We start from the raw sequence: 15,807 nt of genomic DNA on the forward strand, positions 1-15,807 counted from the left end.
CGCTAGCCACAGCGCCCGCGCGAGGCTGACTCCGTGCCTCCCCGCCCTGGGCCCCCGCGGCCTGGCCCTGTGGCCCGTGGCCCTGCCCTGGCACGCCACAGTGTGCCGGCAACCCCTGCCTCCGGGGCCGACCCCGCCGACCCCGCCAACGCCGACAACGCCGACCCCGGGACCGCTTCCTGGACTCAAGACTCGCGAACGGCCCCCGGCCCGAGGCACGGCCCCTCCAAGCACGGTCAGAAGCGCGGCCCCGCGGCCCATGTCGTGTCGGCCGTGCTGCGGCAGCGTTCACCGAGACTATGCACTATCTCCATCAAGAACGAGCAGGTGAGTGGCGAGGCGGGGCGCGGCGGGGCGCGGCGGGGTGAGGCGCTGGGAAGCTGGCCGGAGAGGTTAGGGGCGCCCATGGTCCATGGTCCAGGGGGTGGTGCGCGCCCGACCCCTCCACCCGCCGCCCGCCCCACCTCGGCCGAAGCTGTGCTCGATGGCTGGTGAACGTGGCGCCCTGCTGGCCCTGCTGGCCCCGCTCACGTTGTTCGGCCAGCCCTCCGGCCCCTCCGGCCCGCTGGCCCCGTGCCGAGCGAGCGTGTCGCGTTCGGTTCCGCTGTCAGGCTTCTCTTGCACTCGGCTGATGCAGACTGTGTGCGTTGTGTAACGATCAGCATGTTGTTCGACAGGATCGATCCGACTTTGGAACGGCCGGAGAATCGTGTCAATACACGGGTAAGTTTGGTCTTTTTGGAATGACTGTACTTGCGTACTGTTTTGAAGTCTGTCCTGCCTGGCAGATTCATTATTGTACTTCCTGGGAAGGAACCCACTGAGTCAGAGGGCGGGGTATGTGACTGTGACTGGATCAACGTGCCTTTTTCCACCGGCTGCTTTGCGTTTTGACAGCCAAAAACATGGATATCCCGCCGGCCTTGGAGGACAGCTACAACGACCAGACGCTGCCCATTCCGATCCAGACGTTTATGTGGACCCAGATCGGGTAAGCAGACGGCACGCAACTAGAGTGTCCAGGTGAAAAGTTAAACATCCCTTCCGTTTCATGATTGTGGCCAATTTCAATTTACAGCCCCTTCATTCGACCCAAGCTTGGCAGGGCTCACGAGGCTGCGTGCATGGTGAGTCAACGCAAAGGGAAATGAGACACTAGCGCTCGGTGGAATAATACCATTTGTCATGAAAAGAAAAACGATAGCTGTACTTGAACCTGAGTTCAGCTCGGAGACACGAAGCCACACAGCACTGACGTTGACGTCAGTCAGGTGACCAGGCTGATGATTTTCGTCTCTCTTTCCTTGCAGTTCTGCCAGAACGCACCAGGCCACCATGAAGTGAAAGAGGCCTGCAAGGTGCTGGAGAGGGTGCTGGTGCAGGGGCTGCTTAACGGACTGACCCCGGACGTGTCCAAGGCCATCAAGTCCATCCCGCGATGGCGCTTCGTGCAGTTCGCCTTCCCGCACGTCATGCACTGCACGGCCACGCTGCTCCACAACAGGTACGTACTGCATGGTGCACTGGATCGCCTCGGACAGAGTCGACGGCCGCCGCTTAACCAGAACGATTCGTCCCCCGTAGGAAGGACACGAACCTCCAGACCCTGGGGGCCACGGAGACCAAGCTGCTGTACATCCTGCACTGGATCATCCTGAGCGCCAACGAGGAGTGCGCCGACGCGGACAAGGAACAGCGCATCTACCACGCCAGCCCCTACTACTACCTCTTCTCCATTCCGACCGTCACGGTAGGCTACTGCCTGGCTGTTGTTGTTGTCGTTGTTGTCGTTGTTCTTGTGGCGGCAGTGTTTGACGGCCCTTCCTGCCCGCAGCTGTTCATCTACCTGTTCGCGCCGCTGTGCCACCTGATCAAGGAGCCCGACCTGCACGCGGGCCGCCTGGAGAGCGGCATCAGCCTGTGGCAGGGCCTGTGGGAGTACCGCCACCCCGACAGCCCCGTGTTCAAGGCCCTCGTCAAGCCCAAGGCGCGGCCGCTGTGGGACCAGGCCCTGCACAGCAGCGCGCACGACGCCGCGCAGGCCGGCAACGTCTTCCTCGGCAGTGAGTACGGGGTGCATTAGGGGCGGCGGGGTGCTCTCCAGCTCGGGAACAGAGTGGCCTTCCGGGCGGGTTCAACAAACTGGGGAGCAGGCTTTGGGCCCTTTGGGGTGGGGTCGAATCGATGAGTCTCCGCTGAACGCGTCATTGAGATGTCACTGTTGGCGGCACGCGAGAGCAGCGCGCGGCGCACTGGGCGTCACGCCAAAGCCCAAGCCAAAGCCCCGGCGGACACGCACTTCGGCATGACGACGAGGGCCTAGACTTGCTGCTCACGATGTTGATTTCCCAGGTAAATCGTCCTGCGATGTGGACATCTTCGGCCAGCCTTCCGAGCCCAGCCCGCCGTACCCGGCGTCCGGGGTCGGCTTCTTCGACACCATCCCCAGCGCCCCGTCGGCCGCCACCTCGCCGCTCCCCTCCTCGGCGGCGGTCACCCCCACCGCGCCCCCAGTGCCCTCCGCGCCCACCGCACCCACTGCGCCCGCCGGCACGCCCGCCACGGCGCCCTCCGCGGCGACGACCTCGGCCTCCAAACCGGAAGACGAACTGGCGGTAAGTTCCGGAGCGTGTCGTGTCCTGTTGAGTTGTGGGCTGTTGCTTTTTGCCGGGCGCTAATTGGCGTGGGAGGCCGGCGGGGCGGGGCGGCACGCCCCTCGCGGAACGCCCCCGCGGCACGCCCCGCGCGGTAAGCCCTCACAGCACGCCCCCAGCGAACGCCCCCGCGGCGCAGAGGTCAAGGTTGGCCCCCCAACCTCTGAAGCACACACCTTGCTCGTACTAAACAGCCCATCCTTCCGCCACGCCACCGTAAAACGCCATCCTTTCTCGCCCCAGGTGCAGTGGGTGTCGTCGCCGAAGGAGACCTCGTTCCCCGAGACCATCCCGGAGGAAAGCTCCAGCACCGAGGAGGAGCACGTGGTACGTATGCGTCTCGCCGCGAGTGGGTCTCGTTCTCAGAGTCCGAATCGTGGCTGATTTTTTTTTGTTGCTTTGGTCACGCAGGTCATCTTCCGACTGCCATCGCTACCCGAGTCTGACAACATCCGAGAAAACGCTTCAGTATTCCAGGTATTTTTATTTGGGCTCCAGATAGAAAATATTTTTTTTTGAAAGTTGCTATAACACGTGCATGGTGCTCCAGGCCGCGGATGCCAGCATCTTCAGGGTGTCGAGGTCCTCGACGAAGCCGTCCGCTCCCCTCCTGGACCAGATCACCATCGTCAAGGAGACTCGCTCGCACCGCGGCAAGCACTCCCAGCGCGTCGGGTAACTCGAGCTTCCCGCCGAACGCGTCGAGTGTCCTTAATCCGCCAGCCCCTGTAACGCATTGCCTTTTCTCAGGTCCATGGAGCGCGACAAGCCCGACGCCAAGGAGGAGCCCCACAAGCCGCCCAAGCCGGTCCCTAGCGCCCCGAAGCTCACCACCGCGCCAAGTACGTTGCCGTCACAATATCCCCCCACCGCATATTTAGGTTGTAGCGCGCAAGTCGTTTATTGTTCTCTGCTCCTCCTCCCCGAAGGCGTGAGCCAGCAGTCGGCGTCCACGGCGGGCGACCCGCCGCGCATGGACTTGTCGGCCGCCACCTTCCTGGACGTCGCCGTGCTGCGCTGCCTCTTCATCCCCCAGTGGCAGGAGGAGGGCGTCTTCTGGGCGCTGCAGTTCCTCTACCACCGGTACGTTGCGTTGCAAGCACTCCCCTTGATGCCGTGGGGGCGGCGGTACATAACTCTCTGCCACCCGGCGACCCTCGCTGCCCGCAGCCTGCGCGACGTGGCCGAGGAGCGCGCGCACGAGCAGCAGCCCCGGCGGCGCTCCAACTCGCTGCCCATCCCCAAGATCGAGGTGTCGCTGTACCAGAGCCCCGAGCAGAAGAAGCGCGGCACGGACTCGGTGGGCGACTCGGAGTCCAAGGAGACGATCCACATGCCGGACGAGAAGGAGAAGGAGAAGGCCTACCTGGGGGAGTCGTCGTCCTCCACCACGGGTGAGCTTCACAGGAACGAAGCCCGGTTCCGGGAGTTTTTTTGCTTCTAGTCAGCATACTTATCAAGTTTGTTGTTGTTTTTTCGTGTCCAGAATCCCCTTTTTTCCGGAGGAAGTCGAGCGGCGGCGAGGAAGGGTCGGGCCTCTTCCACTTCCGGAGAGCCAGCGAGAAGGTGAAGAAGAAGATGAAGATGGCGGATCTGCGCGCCTTCGTGGAGACCAAGCTCCTGTCCAAGTCAGAGAAGACCCTGGAGAAGATTGGTCGCGACGAGCCGCCCAAGTCTCTTGACGACCATCATGTAGGTCGCAAAAACACGGTTGTGCTTTGCTTTTTCTAAGAACATTTTGTTGTTTCTTACGCTGGCTGATTTTGTTCCAGCATTCCTTGGCGCCGAAGGACTCCCACAGCAGCCTGGACGCCGGCGAAGAAGACTCTCGGCCCGGGTCGGCGCAAGCCAGCCCCATGCAGACACCGCCCAGCAACCTCGTCAAGGGCAAGAGCATGCCGAGTCTCAGGTAAGCGAGACGGAACGGTCCTCCAAATTTATTTCGTTTTAATTCTTTGAAAACCTACATAAATTAGTTAATAACGAGGTGGCCCATGTCTGGCCCGTATCAAATTGAACCTATTTAACATAGCCCAGAGCAGCTTCATCACTCTTGCACACGTAGATGCAGTTTCTTTACTCTTCAAAAGTGGAACCAAGGTTCAAAACTCACGTACATATTATTTTAAGATATTTAATCACACCAAGCCACGTTACGCACGCCTTGTTGTGTACTAGTTGTCACTCTTATATTGGAATCGTTTGCTTTGCCAACAACATAAACACACAAAATGTCGTAAAAAAATCAATATATGAAACAAATTATTATGTTATTCTTTTTCTTCCTTGCAATTGGTAAAGCCACTAGTAAAAGGTAAAAATTTTTATGTTCTTATTGGGGTGTTTCGGCGATTGCGCTTTCCAGTGACTTTGTTCTGTACGGTTTTGTGTGTACAAATTTCTTGCGGTTCTTCCCCCTCTCCTCTTTTTCTGTGATTCTCATCCTTCTTTCTTCTTTCTCTTTCTTCCTTATTTCGCCACAGCTGTTTGCTTGATGAAATGAATGGTGGAGGGTAAGTGAGATTGCTACTCGTAGTGTACTGTATCCTGAAGGCTATTACTCTTTCTACCTGTAAAATAATAAATTAGCATTTAGTAAACACCGTAAACTGTTTCTCGCATCGATCGCCCTCTGTGCCAAAACGCGCGGCTAGTTAGACGAGTCCCTCGCGACGCGACATGAACAAGAGTGTGTTGGCGGCCCCAGGTACATGGGCGAGCTGCAGGCGGAGCGCGGCAAGAAGAAGGTGTCGGGCGCGCACTCCCACTCCATCCCCAACCCCATCATCACCGTGACGGAGCACACGCCCACGCCCTCGCCGGACTTCCTGCGCAAGCAGTCCTGGCAGGGCTCGGTGGGCTCGCAGGGCGACCTGCTGAGCCTGCAGGGCCAGGGCCACGGCGCGGAGCGCAAGCCCAGCCTGGCGCGCAGCCTCACCGACTCCAACATCACGTACCAGGGCGAGGAGTACCAGGAGGCCCAGGGGGCCACCTGCTACATCACCAAGGAGGGCGACATGGACTACCAGGTGGTGCTCAAGGTATGGGCTGTGCGCCGCTTCGGGACGGATGACGAGAACCCCAGCGAACCTCCCTCTGACGCCCTTGTCCTCGTGGCGCAGGCCGTGCACGCCGCGTCCATGCGGGAGGCGCCGTGCTGCACGCTGCGCGTGTGCGAGGTCATCCTCAACCTGCTGGAGCTGCTCGTGGACCTCGGCGTGCTCAAGCCGCCCCCGCCGACGGAGACGTCCCCCACCAAGGACGGTCCTGCCACGGCGGCGGGGCCGTCCGCGGGGCCGCCGGGTGGGACTGCGGCCGCGCCGGTGGCCTCGACGAGCGGGGCGGCGACGGTCACCGCCCCGGGGCCCGCCCCGGACCAGGACAGCCAGAACAGCGACCCGGATACCGCGGGCAAGGGCAGCGACAAGCGGGGCGCGGAGCGCTTCAACTCGGCCCACTGCCTCATGCTCAACACCGTGCTGAGGTGCGGACCTAACCAGTTTCATGTTGAGACCAGAGTCGTTGTTTCGTTTTGACCGCAACCCTTACTCTTTTCTCAGGGTGCTGCGGCACCTGGGCTGCCCCTACGGCTGCGAAGAGGGCCAGCGCGGGCCGCCGGCCGACTTCCTGCGCTCGCAGGGCCAGAGCCTCATGGCGCGGCTGCAGCGGTCCTCGCCCAGGCAGTTCGGCGCCTTCCTCAGGCAGATGGTGCGCCTGCAGCCCCTGCAGGACGTGATGGACCTGTTCCACGCCTACGTGGGATTCTGCGTTGACCCCAGTACGCTCCTGTCCCCGCTCAGTACGTGGCAAGAGCCGCCCCGGCGCCCCATCCCACCCCACCCCGCACCCCGCACGCACCGAGGGGCGTTCACGCGTTCACGTTACGCTTCCAGTCGTTTCCGCTCATCGCCGTTCTTGAAATTAACGTTGAGCTGACTTTGGCTAAGGCTTTGAATTAACTGCTACTCGCTAGCTGCTAAGCTGCTGGGGTGGGTTAGACCGCAGGCGTCGAGTTGGAACCCTCTGCGCACTGAGCACCACCATCGTCCTCCCCGCCCTGCTCCTCGCCCGAGTGCCGCGCTAATCGCTCTCTCTTGTGCAGCCGACCAAAAGCGCAGCTGCAGCAAGTCCCCGGACGTGTCCTCGCAGGGCGGCTACGCCACCAACTTCGGCGCGGGGCTGAGCGGCGGCGGCCGCGGCGTGGAGGGCCACATCGTCTCGGCCGTGTTCAAGGCGCTCGTCACCCGCCTCGTCAAGTCCGCCAAGGAGCTCAAGTCCACCGAGAACATCGTGAGTGGGGTCGCCGCCGTGCGCTGCCGGCCTTCGCTGCCGTGCCGACCCTGGCCGTCAACGTGGTCCTTGTTGCAGGCGCTGTTCTGCGACGTGCGCCGACTCATGGCCTACGTCAAGGAGGCCCACGGCGGTGTCTTCCGACGCGTGGCGCTCAGCGGACTCCTGGACTGCGCCAGCCGGCCCAACCGTAGGGAGCCCGCCGCGCAGACCACCCGCGTCATCAAGTCAGTCGCCCTTCCGGTGTGCCTTCCCGCCTGCCGCGTGGCATGAGTACTTTGCTAACGGTCTTGTTCGCCACAGGCACATCAACCAGTCCGAGCTGGAGCAGCCCGACCTCGGCCCCGGGTCGTGCTACGTCATCGAGGGGTCTAAGAAGATGCTGCTCAAGAAGAGGAGCACGTCGTCCACCTGCGCCGTGAGTACAGCCGTACAGCCGCAGTGGCAGCACTGCCGAAGCGCGAATGCGGCAAACGCTTATTGAACCGTCGCCGTCTCTGCCCCGCCAGAGCCTGCTGGAGACGGACGTGTCCGAGGAGGGCCCCGCCAAGGCCAGCCAGAGCCCCCTGGGCCCGCTGCGGCGCAAGCCCCACACGCTGACGCCGCGCCACAGCGAGAGGAACATCGGCGGCATCGCGGAGGGGCTGTGCGCCATGGGCGGCTTCGGCATGGCGCCGGGCGGCACGCTGGCCAGGGACATGAAGCAGGAGAAGGAGCGCTTCAAGATCGGCGGGCTGGTGAGCTGGTTCCGGCGCGAGTACGGCCGCTCTGACTCCATGGAGAGCGTGGAGGTGACGGGCAGCGAGAGCGAGGGCCTCGGTGCGCTGGCGAGGCAGGCGTCGCTGCACCGGTCGCTGAGTCGCGGCATCGCGGCGCCGCCGCCGCCCCGCGCCACCAACGTGCTGCTCAAGGCGCGGAAGCGCGTCGAGGACCAGTTCACCAAGCTGGGCTTCGGCAAGGGCAAGAAGAAGGACGGCAGCCTGGAGGACACGCAGGGCTCCTGTGAGTAGGCCTCCATTAGTAGACGGCGGTCGTCGGGAAGCATGCCAACTGACGGTGCGTGCTGCTTGCAGACATGAGTCGGCGCAGCTCCGTGGACCTCGGCGACCACAGTCGGGAGTCCGAGTTCGTCGTCTTCAAGGAGCGCAGGCTGGTGGCCATCGAGCCGGTGCGCATGGGCATGGCCAGGCTGTCCTTCATGCTGGAGACGTGCCAGCCGGGCTCGGTGCCGGACAGCCACCTGCTGGCCGCCATCCTGGACCTGGTAAGCGCCAACCCCAGCGGCCGGCACTTCACTCCCGGTCGTGGCTGTTACTTGAGCGCTTCCTCTCCTTGCCGCAGCCGCACGCGCCCGTCGTGGCGCGCGCCTCCATGCTGCTGGAGTGCTGCTACTTCGTGCACTGCTGCAACAAGGGCCAGTGGCCCGCCTGGATGAAGCACAACCTGTCCATGTTCCGGCCGTCCGGGCCGCTGCCGCGCGACGGCAAGGGCGGCGGCCCCGGGCTGGCGGGTGGGCTGCCCACGGGGCTGCGGAGGACGCACCTGCTGCAGCGCGCCGCCGGCAAGATGTTCAGCCAGTGGGCGGAGGTGAGTGCACTGCATGCAGTACGACTGGACTGGGTCGCAAGGCAGGGGTTCCCAACGAATGCTTCTGTGCAGGCCGTGGGAGGACGCCTGGAGGAGCTCATGCTGAACGACAAGAAGCACTACCCCGCCGTGGTGGGCATGGTGCTGGAGGAGTCCCGCCACAAGGAGATCCTCATGCAGGACGAGGAGGAGGACTTCCTGGACGAGGGTAAGGCTGCGGGCGCCGAGTCTTGGCAAGCGTCACCGACTGGCCGGGTACTTGACGACGCCCTTCTCTGCCTTCTCCGCAGCGAGCGTCAACCTGTACGGGCTGGAGAGCCCCATGGCGCTGCGCCTGGTGGCGTGCATGCTGCTGCTGGAGATCACGGCCTTCATGAGGGAGACGTTCCAGACGCTGCCCAAGGCGTCGAGGGCGTCGCAGCGCGGCGAGCGGCCGCCGCCGTGGGAGCGCGTGTACACCGGGCTGGGCGGCGTGGCCGGCGTGGGCCAGTCCAACGCCAACCGGCGCTGGAGCATGGCGCTGTCCAGCATGGGCCACTCGCAGGCCTCGGCCCAGAGCCTGCAGTCCATAGCCGGCACGTGCGACCAGGCAGCCGGTGAGTCCGCCGGCCAGTCCGCCGGCCAGCCGCACCCTCACGGCCAGCACGGCCAGCACGGCCAGCACGGGCACGCGCACGGGCACGCGCACGGGCCGCACGGAGCGCACGCGGACGCAGCGGACGGAACAGACCGGGGTACCCTTCTTTTTTTTTCGTTTTTGGTACAGTAGTGTTTTGCATGCGTGTGTCTAGGGAAGCTGCAATGCAACCGGGGGAGGAGACGGGGATAACAGTGTAGAGTAGCGGTAAACACGTTAAATATTGAGGTGGATCAGTTGGCTTCGTCATTGCCAAGACAGCCATTTCAAAATGTGCTTCTTCGAGGCTTTTTTTAAATGTTCAGAGTACATTACTTTATCTTTATCCCCTCATCCGACTGACACGACATTTAAAAGTCGTGTCCACTTCACTTACCCTTTATGTCTATTCACGTTTCTGTTCAATATCTGTATTCAATACTGCACGCGCACGTAGGCATTGCTCTCTGGCGTTGGCCGAAGTGATTTCGAGTTTGAACCACCGAGTGACCGCGCGGCGCCCTCCTCGTGTCCACAGGCCAGCCGGAGCGCAAGATCAGCTTCGTGCTGCACGAGCCGGACAACGGCTCGGAGGGCAGCAGCAAGTCCACGGTGACGGTGCACGGCGAGGACGGCGTCGAGGAGAAGAAGCGGCGTCTCGGCAGCCACGCGCAGGGCGGCGCGCCCGGCCAGGGCCAGGGCCAGAGCCAGGGCGGCCAGGGGGGCGGGGGCGGCGCGGGGACCGGCGGGTCGTCGGGGCCCAGCCGCCCCCACCTGCTGCGGAGGGGCACCACGGCCAACGCCACGTCGGGGTCCTTCAAGCGGCGCAGCCTCAAGCTCCGCAGGCACACCAAGGAGGCCAAGGAGATCCTGGAGTACGACAGTAAGTACGGGCGCCGGTGCCTGCTAGACGAGTGCACTGTGCCAGACTGTGCAGTGGGTGTTTTCGCAGTGGGCAGCTCGGTGAGGCGCGCCGACTCCATCCAGTCCCGCCGCAAGGTGAGCTCGCTGTCGGACCGCAGCGACACGTCGGAGCAGGGCGGCGGCGGCGAGGTGAGCGGCGAGGAGTCGCCCGGCATCCTGAGCGACGACCAGCCGCCCGAGAGCCCCAGCGACAGCAACGACACGGACGACACGCACTCGCACCTGCCCTGGCTCAAGGTGGTCGTGCAGATGTCCAACTCGTTCAACTTCTTCTGCTCGCACCAGTCCTTCTGCCACCCGTTCTGCTACCGGCGCCACATGCGAGCCTGCTCGCGCCTCGTCAAGTCCGTCAGGAAGGTGAGTACCTTGGCCCGCGAGCGCCGCACATCCAGGCGTAGGCAGTCCCGCAACGCACGCGTGCCGGCAGCGCGGCGAGCTGGCCTACCTCGCAGGGGCTTCCAGCATGCTTCCAGACCTGACGGCGCTTTGTCCCTTTGGCCTTGCAGGTGTACGGCGAGGAGTTCGGCCTCATGTCCACGCCCGAGTCCGAGGCCGACAAGCAGGCGGACGGCAAGAAGGAGGGCCGAGGCCGCGGCCGCAAGGTGTCCGACCAGGCCAGCGCCACGGCCTCGCCCATCCGGAGGAAGGAGAGCGACAACAAGCGCGACAAGTAAGCGCCCCTCCCCCTCGCAGTGCAGTGCCACGCCGGCCGAGATTCGAACCCAGGTCCCCCGTTCCAGGATCCGCGACGCGGACGGCTCGCAGGCGGGCCGCTCCACGCGGGACTCGAACCGCGACCTCGCCGACCTGGACCTGGACGGCGCGGCCGCGACGCCCAAGGCCAACGCCGGCGAGGAGAAGACCAAGGACGTGCCACCGATACTCAAGTACCTCAAGAACCAGGTGCGGGACGTGTTCCACGCGCCGCTAGCCACGCTCGTCAAGGGCGCCGTCGTCATGACGGAGGACCAGTTCATCGAGATCCTGCCCGTGTCCTGGGAGCTTCTGCTTGAGCACAACCAGGAGGTGGCCGCCACGGCCTCGTCCCTCTTCATCCTGGCGGCCGTCAAGGCGCCCGGCCCGGCGTCCGAGATCATGCGGCACGGCCTCCACCACCAGGACCCCGCCGTGCGCATCAAGTCCATCCTCAGGTAGGTGCCGGCCTGCTGTCGCAGCGAGTGCACTTTTCGCAAGGACGCGTCGCTCACCGCCACGCCCCCCAGGTTCCAGGTGCTGTGGAAGCTGCGCTACCAGGTGTGGCCGCGCATGGAGGAGGGCGCGCAGGTGACGTTCAAGGTGCCGCCGCCCGGCATCGAGTTCACCCTGCCCTCCCCCAAGATCGGCATCGAGTCGCTGCCCGTGGTGGACCCGCCCTGGGCGCCGCAAGTCACCTCCAAGGTGGAGGAGGTCACCATCAGCCAGGAGAGCCACGTGAGTGACTCCTCGCAGCCCCACTCGCATTCCTATTTTTCATCGTCTCACAACTAGCGATCGGGTTGACCCGTTTCCTTAGGCACTTAAATTACACCACCAATACTCAAAGTGTCTTGAGATTACCCTCTTGCATTTCGAGAAAATGCGGTGTGACGGCATTCCGAAATGTCACGAACACTATAAGTAGAACTGTTCGTTCACTACCCGACAGCTGGATCCTTTACAGACGGAGGTACACTTCAAGAGTCCAGCCAAGATCGTTTGGCCAGGGCGGGGGGCTAGGACGGGCGGCCAAGACGTTTGTAAGCACACTGACTGGGACTGCACAATAGTTGGTGTAAATACAGGAGCCTTCACTTCAAGAGTGCCGTGAACTTTGTGGTTCACGAGAACGAAGGCGCGAGGTTGGCGCGGGCGAATGTTCGTAGCTGACGAGGGCTTGGTACTCTAGGGTGTCCAGCAGGTCCGCCGCCGTCTGGGCGAGCGGTGTCTCGGCGTCCAGGTCCGGGCCTCCGATGGCGGCCCAGGGTCCTCTCGCCACGGCCACGGCCTCGGACTGGGAGGCATGAGTCTACCCATGGCGACCCGGCTCCGGGGCTTCTCCGGAGCCCGGGAGGTAAGGACCCGGATCGGGCCCCTTCAGTTATGCTTTCCCTCCTTGGTGTTTTATGTGCTCTCGTTTCTTAAATATTGTGTGTTTACTTCGTTGCTATTTGGTTGTCTATCATTTCAACCTCCTCCATCTTCCCCGTAGCCTCCACCGGCCGGGCCTCTGGCAGGGCCGGGCCTCTGCCACGGCGGGCCTCTGGCCGGCCTCACCCCATGTCCGACGGTCGCCCTTGCTCTCCGCACCGCGACTCACACCCTGCTTCGGCGCCGTTCGGCGCCCAAACCGCGCTCAAAGACATCTTAAAAAACCGAGACGAACCACTCGTCTGATTAAATAAATGAAAAATAAAATAATTTTTTCTTAAACTTTTTCGCTAAATTTCCAGCCGATTTTTAAAGGAGTCTTTGAACGGGCGTACCCGACCCACAAGCACTTTGCACCCCAGCACCCCAACGGCTGGCTAACGAAGGCTCCCCAGGGTGGCGGCTACGGGGTGACACGACGCTTTGGGTCCGCACCACCCGTAGTGTCCCGTCGACTGGCAGCCCGGCCGCGGGCCGCCCCGGGCAGGCCACGGGTAGCACCTGCACGTCGTACGGCGTACGTCGTCCAGGGACGTGACCTCCTCCGGGGCGTAGAGCAGGCACGGTGGCCGTGCGGACCCTGTAGGGCAACATCACTCTGCGCCTTGCGTCACGACACGCCTTGCCAACGCCTTCCATAATGTAAACGTGCCAAGACGACACAGGTCGCCGTAGCCGTGTTGCGCGCATGCCGTGTTAGCCAAAGAGTACCACTTTTTGTTTTCGTTTTTGTGAGAGCTCCTCGAACATGACTCATGACTCATTGCCGAGCGGGTGCTTTTTCATTTTGTTGTTTTCTTCTCGTGGCTGTCCTGGCTGGCCAAGCTGTCCTGGCTGGTCTGGCTGGCCTGGCTGGTCTTGCCGGCCTAGTCGCGCCGCGAGCCGCGGGGCTATGGGGCTGTGGTCCTGGACCACCCTTCCTCCCCGCCCCACAGGCGCGCGCTCCGTCGCTCAGCTCTCGAACATCGGGGCTACCTCGGAGATTATGGGATTCTTCTGTAGTCGATGTCCTTGTGGATATCGTCGGATTTGTTTGTTTTTTTCGTGACTACCGCTCTTTGTTTTTGTTTTGTTTTTGTGATTTAGGTCTGTCGGAACTGTCTGTGTGTTGCCCCTCCTCTTCATAGCGACCGCGCTGTGCGGTCCTCTTCTAATCTTTCCACTGCCGGCGGACCGCGCCGCCGCCGCGACCCTCCACCCTCTTCCACGTAGCTCTGTGTTGTCTGACTGCATTTTTCTTTTCCCTGTGTTTCTGCTATGCTAGTACGTTAGCACGGTGTGAGGGCGGGACCTTGTCGGACAGGGCCACTGCGTCTGTAGGGACAAACCTCCACCCGCGCTTTCTTTGCAACAAATACACACCATCACGTCAACCACTAATCATGACTCACTTCTCGCCAATATTTTTCTCCATTCGCAAAATTTGTTTTTTGAAGCCAAAAAAATCAGTGGTACCCCCTGCTGGATTATTTTTGTCTGTAGTTGGCACTACGTTGAAATAGTTTTGTGACGAGTGGGGGGAGCCACCCTTGTCCGGCGCGCCGGGTCGCCCTGACCGCGTCCTTGTTGCAGCGCGTGCTGGTGTCCGGGACCAAGACCCGCAAGAAGCAGCAGACGGAGCTGGTGAAGCTGGCGCTGCAGGCCCAGGAGAACAAGCGGCGCGAGGAGCGCGAGAACTTCCTCATCACCACCATCCCCGTGACGGTGCAGGCGGCGTACGAGCCCAGCCTGTACCACGCCGTCGAGGACCACGAGGACGCAGGTAGCGTGGCGCAGCGTTCTAGTTGCCCCTCTGCAGGACGCGAGGCGGCCCGCTCCACGTTGCTCTTCTTGTCGCAGACGACGAGCCGGACCAGCTGCAGGCGCGCAACACGAGCCACCTCATCCACTCGGCGCACTCGCTGTTCCCGTCCTGCCTCTGCTCCGCCGTGGTGCAGATCATCAGCCTGCTGGACGACGCCGCGGTCGCCCGGACGGCAACGCCGTGTACGAGATCGCCTACCAGGTACGTGCCGCTCGGTGCCTTACAGCCCCCTCTGGCCTGTTTTCCCTAACGCGACACCCGCCTCCCGCAGACCATCTGGAACTGCCTGGTGGAGGACAGCGCCCTGTTCCTGCGCTACGTCCTGGAGCGGCTGACCCGCGACCGCCAGGACGAGATGTTCAAGCTGCTGCGCCACCTGATCCGCTTCATCCCCAAGCTGCCGCAGCAGGCCGCCTTCGCGCTCTACAACTACATCATCGGCTACGTCATGTTCTACGTGCGCTCGCCCCAGGAGGACGGGCAGCGCCTCATCGGCACGGCGCTGTCAATCCTCTGGATGGTGGTGCACAGCGTGCACGGCATCATGTTCAAGGACCTCAAGCAGATCCTGCGCAAGGAGCAGTGCGACGCGTCCATCCTGCTCACCGCCAACGTGCCCTCCGCCAAGAAGATCGTCGTGCACGGCCCGCAAGGTGAGCAGCTGGGCCGCCTCGGCCGTGGCGGTCGCTGAAAAGGGTGAGAAACGCAACACCGAGTGGGCTCTCTTTTTCAGATCCGGACTCTGGCGGTATTCCGTCGCAGTTCCCCGTGCAGGAGGACACCCAGTTCTGCCAGATCCTAAGAGAGTCTCTGGACTTCTTCGGCATCGAAGAGAACAGGCACAAGGAATTCTTTCTCGTAGACCACAAGACTCGTAAGTGAAAGGACGGCGAGAGAAAGAAAGTAGTAGTTGCACCAGAACCTAATGCTGCTTTCCTTTCCCACGCCCTCCAGATCAGATCCACAACCCGTCCTCGTACGTGAGGGACTTCTACTTCTTCAAGCGGTCGCAGTACCCGCAGCTGGAGCTGGTGCACATGAAGCCCGACGAGGCCTTCTCGGCGCTGCAGCAGCAGGAGCTGATGCACAAGTTCGTGGAGATCGGCAAGGTGCTGCTCACGTGGGCCATCCTCAAGAACGTGGACATGGTGGTGCAGCGCGTCGTCTTCCTGCACGAGGAGCTCATGAAGCTGCCGTCCTTCCCCAGGAAGGCCCTGGAGGCCGACCTGGACCTCTACAAGGGCGGCGAGATCGGCAAGGTGAGTGAGGCTGAGACCTCGGCGACCCTCGCGCCCCACGCCAAGGAGACTGCCTTCTGGAACACCCCTTCCCTCTTTGTCCGCAGGAGCTGCTGGGGCTCGACGTGCTGCACAAGTTCATGTGGGTGCGGCTGATCGCGCGCATGTTCGAGGCCATGGCGGGCAACTTCGCGTACTCCGGCGACATCCACCTGCTGCTCAACGTGCTCAACGGGGCCGTGATCCTGCACTCGGAGGACGCGTGCATCCTGCGCTACGTCATGGCCACGTACATCAACGCCGCCTACAACTTCCGCAACATCTTCTGTTCCAACGGGTACCTCATGGTGATCCCCACGCTGCTGCAGCTCTACTCGAGCCACCAGACCAACACGCTGGTCACGCGCACCGTCGAGTACACCGTCAAGCAGTTCTACCTGATGAACCGCAAGCCCTTCATCCTGCAGATGTTCGGCAGCGTGTCCGCCATCCTGGACACGGACGAGTGCGGCCAGTACGGCGACGCGCACAAGGTAAGGCCCTTGACCCGCACCCGTGCAATGCCCT

The 15,807-nt window shown here is 62.6% G+C and overlaps 1 protein-coding gene across 1 annotated transcript in view; it reads left to right on the top strand.

The window, feature by feature from the left end:
- The window catches only part of LOC117649571 (protein unc-80 homolog), a 23,448-nt gene continuing 7,641 nt past the window's right edge, over positions 1-15,807 (top strand). The window contains 42 exon segments of the mRNA XM_034392459.1: positions 1-327; positions 678-723; positions 898-991; positions 1,079-1,127; positions 1,311-1,504; positions 1,585-1,750; positions 1,835-2,063; positions 2,353-2,615; positions 2,898-2,981; positions 3,066-3,131; positions 3,205-3,329; positions 3,405-3,496; positions 3,584-3,737; positions 3,825-4,048; positions 4,141-4,346; positions 4,427-4,563; positions 5,138-5,167; positions 5,362-5,695; positions 5,777-5,932; positions 6,035-6,138; positions 6,215-6,453; positions 6,757-6,944; positions 7,023-7,171; positions 7,248-7,362; positions 7,454-7,946; positions 8,018-8,208; positions 8,286-8,531; positions 8,604-8,739; positions 8,822-9,127; positions 9,686-9,826; positions 9,902-10,030; positions 10,100-10,428; positions 10,578-10,741; positions 10,812-11,222; positions 11,295-11,502; positions 13,771-13,975; positions 14,038-14,166; positions 14,169-14,203; positions 14,274-14,655; positions 14,736-14,876; positions 14,957-15,261; positions 15,348-15,773. Coding sequence (XP_034248350.1) covers positions 906-991; positions 1,079-1,127; positions 1,311-1,504; positions 1,585-1,750; positions 1,835-2,063; positions 2,353-2,615; positions 2,898-2,981; positions 3,066-3,131; positions 3,205-3,329; positions 3,405-3,496; positions 3,584-3,737; positions 3,825-4,048; positions 4,141-4,346; positions 4,427-4,563; positions 5,138-5,167; positions 5,362-5,695; positions 5,777-5,932; positions 6,035-6,138; positions 6,215-6,453; positions 6,757-6,944; positions 7,023-7,171; positions 7,248-7,362; positions 7,454-7,946; positions 8,018-8,208; positions 8,286-8,531; positions 8,604-8,739; positions 8,822-9,127; positions 9,686-9,826; positions 9,902-10,030; positions 10,100-10,428; positions 10,578-10,741; positions 10,812-11,222; positions 11,295-11,502; positions 13,771-13,975; positions 14,038-14,166; positions 14,169-14,203; positions 14,274-14,655; positions 14,736-14,876; positions 14,957-15,261; positions 15,348-15,773 — 7,767 coding nt within the window. The 5' untranslated portion in view covers positions 1-327; positions 678-723; positions 898-905.

The sequence above is a fragment of the Thrips palmi genome, unplaced genomic scaffold (assembly GCF_012932325.1).
Source record: "Thrips palmi isolate BJ-2018 unplaced genomic scaffold, TpBJ-2018v1 HiC_scaffold_4, whole genome shotgun sequence".
NCBI classification, from domain to species: Eukaryota; Metazoa; Arthropoda; class Insecta; order Thysanoptera; family Thripidae; genus Thrips; species Thrips palmi.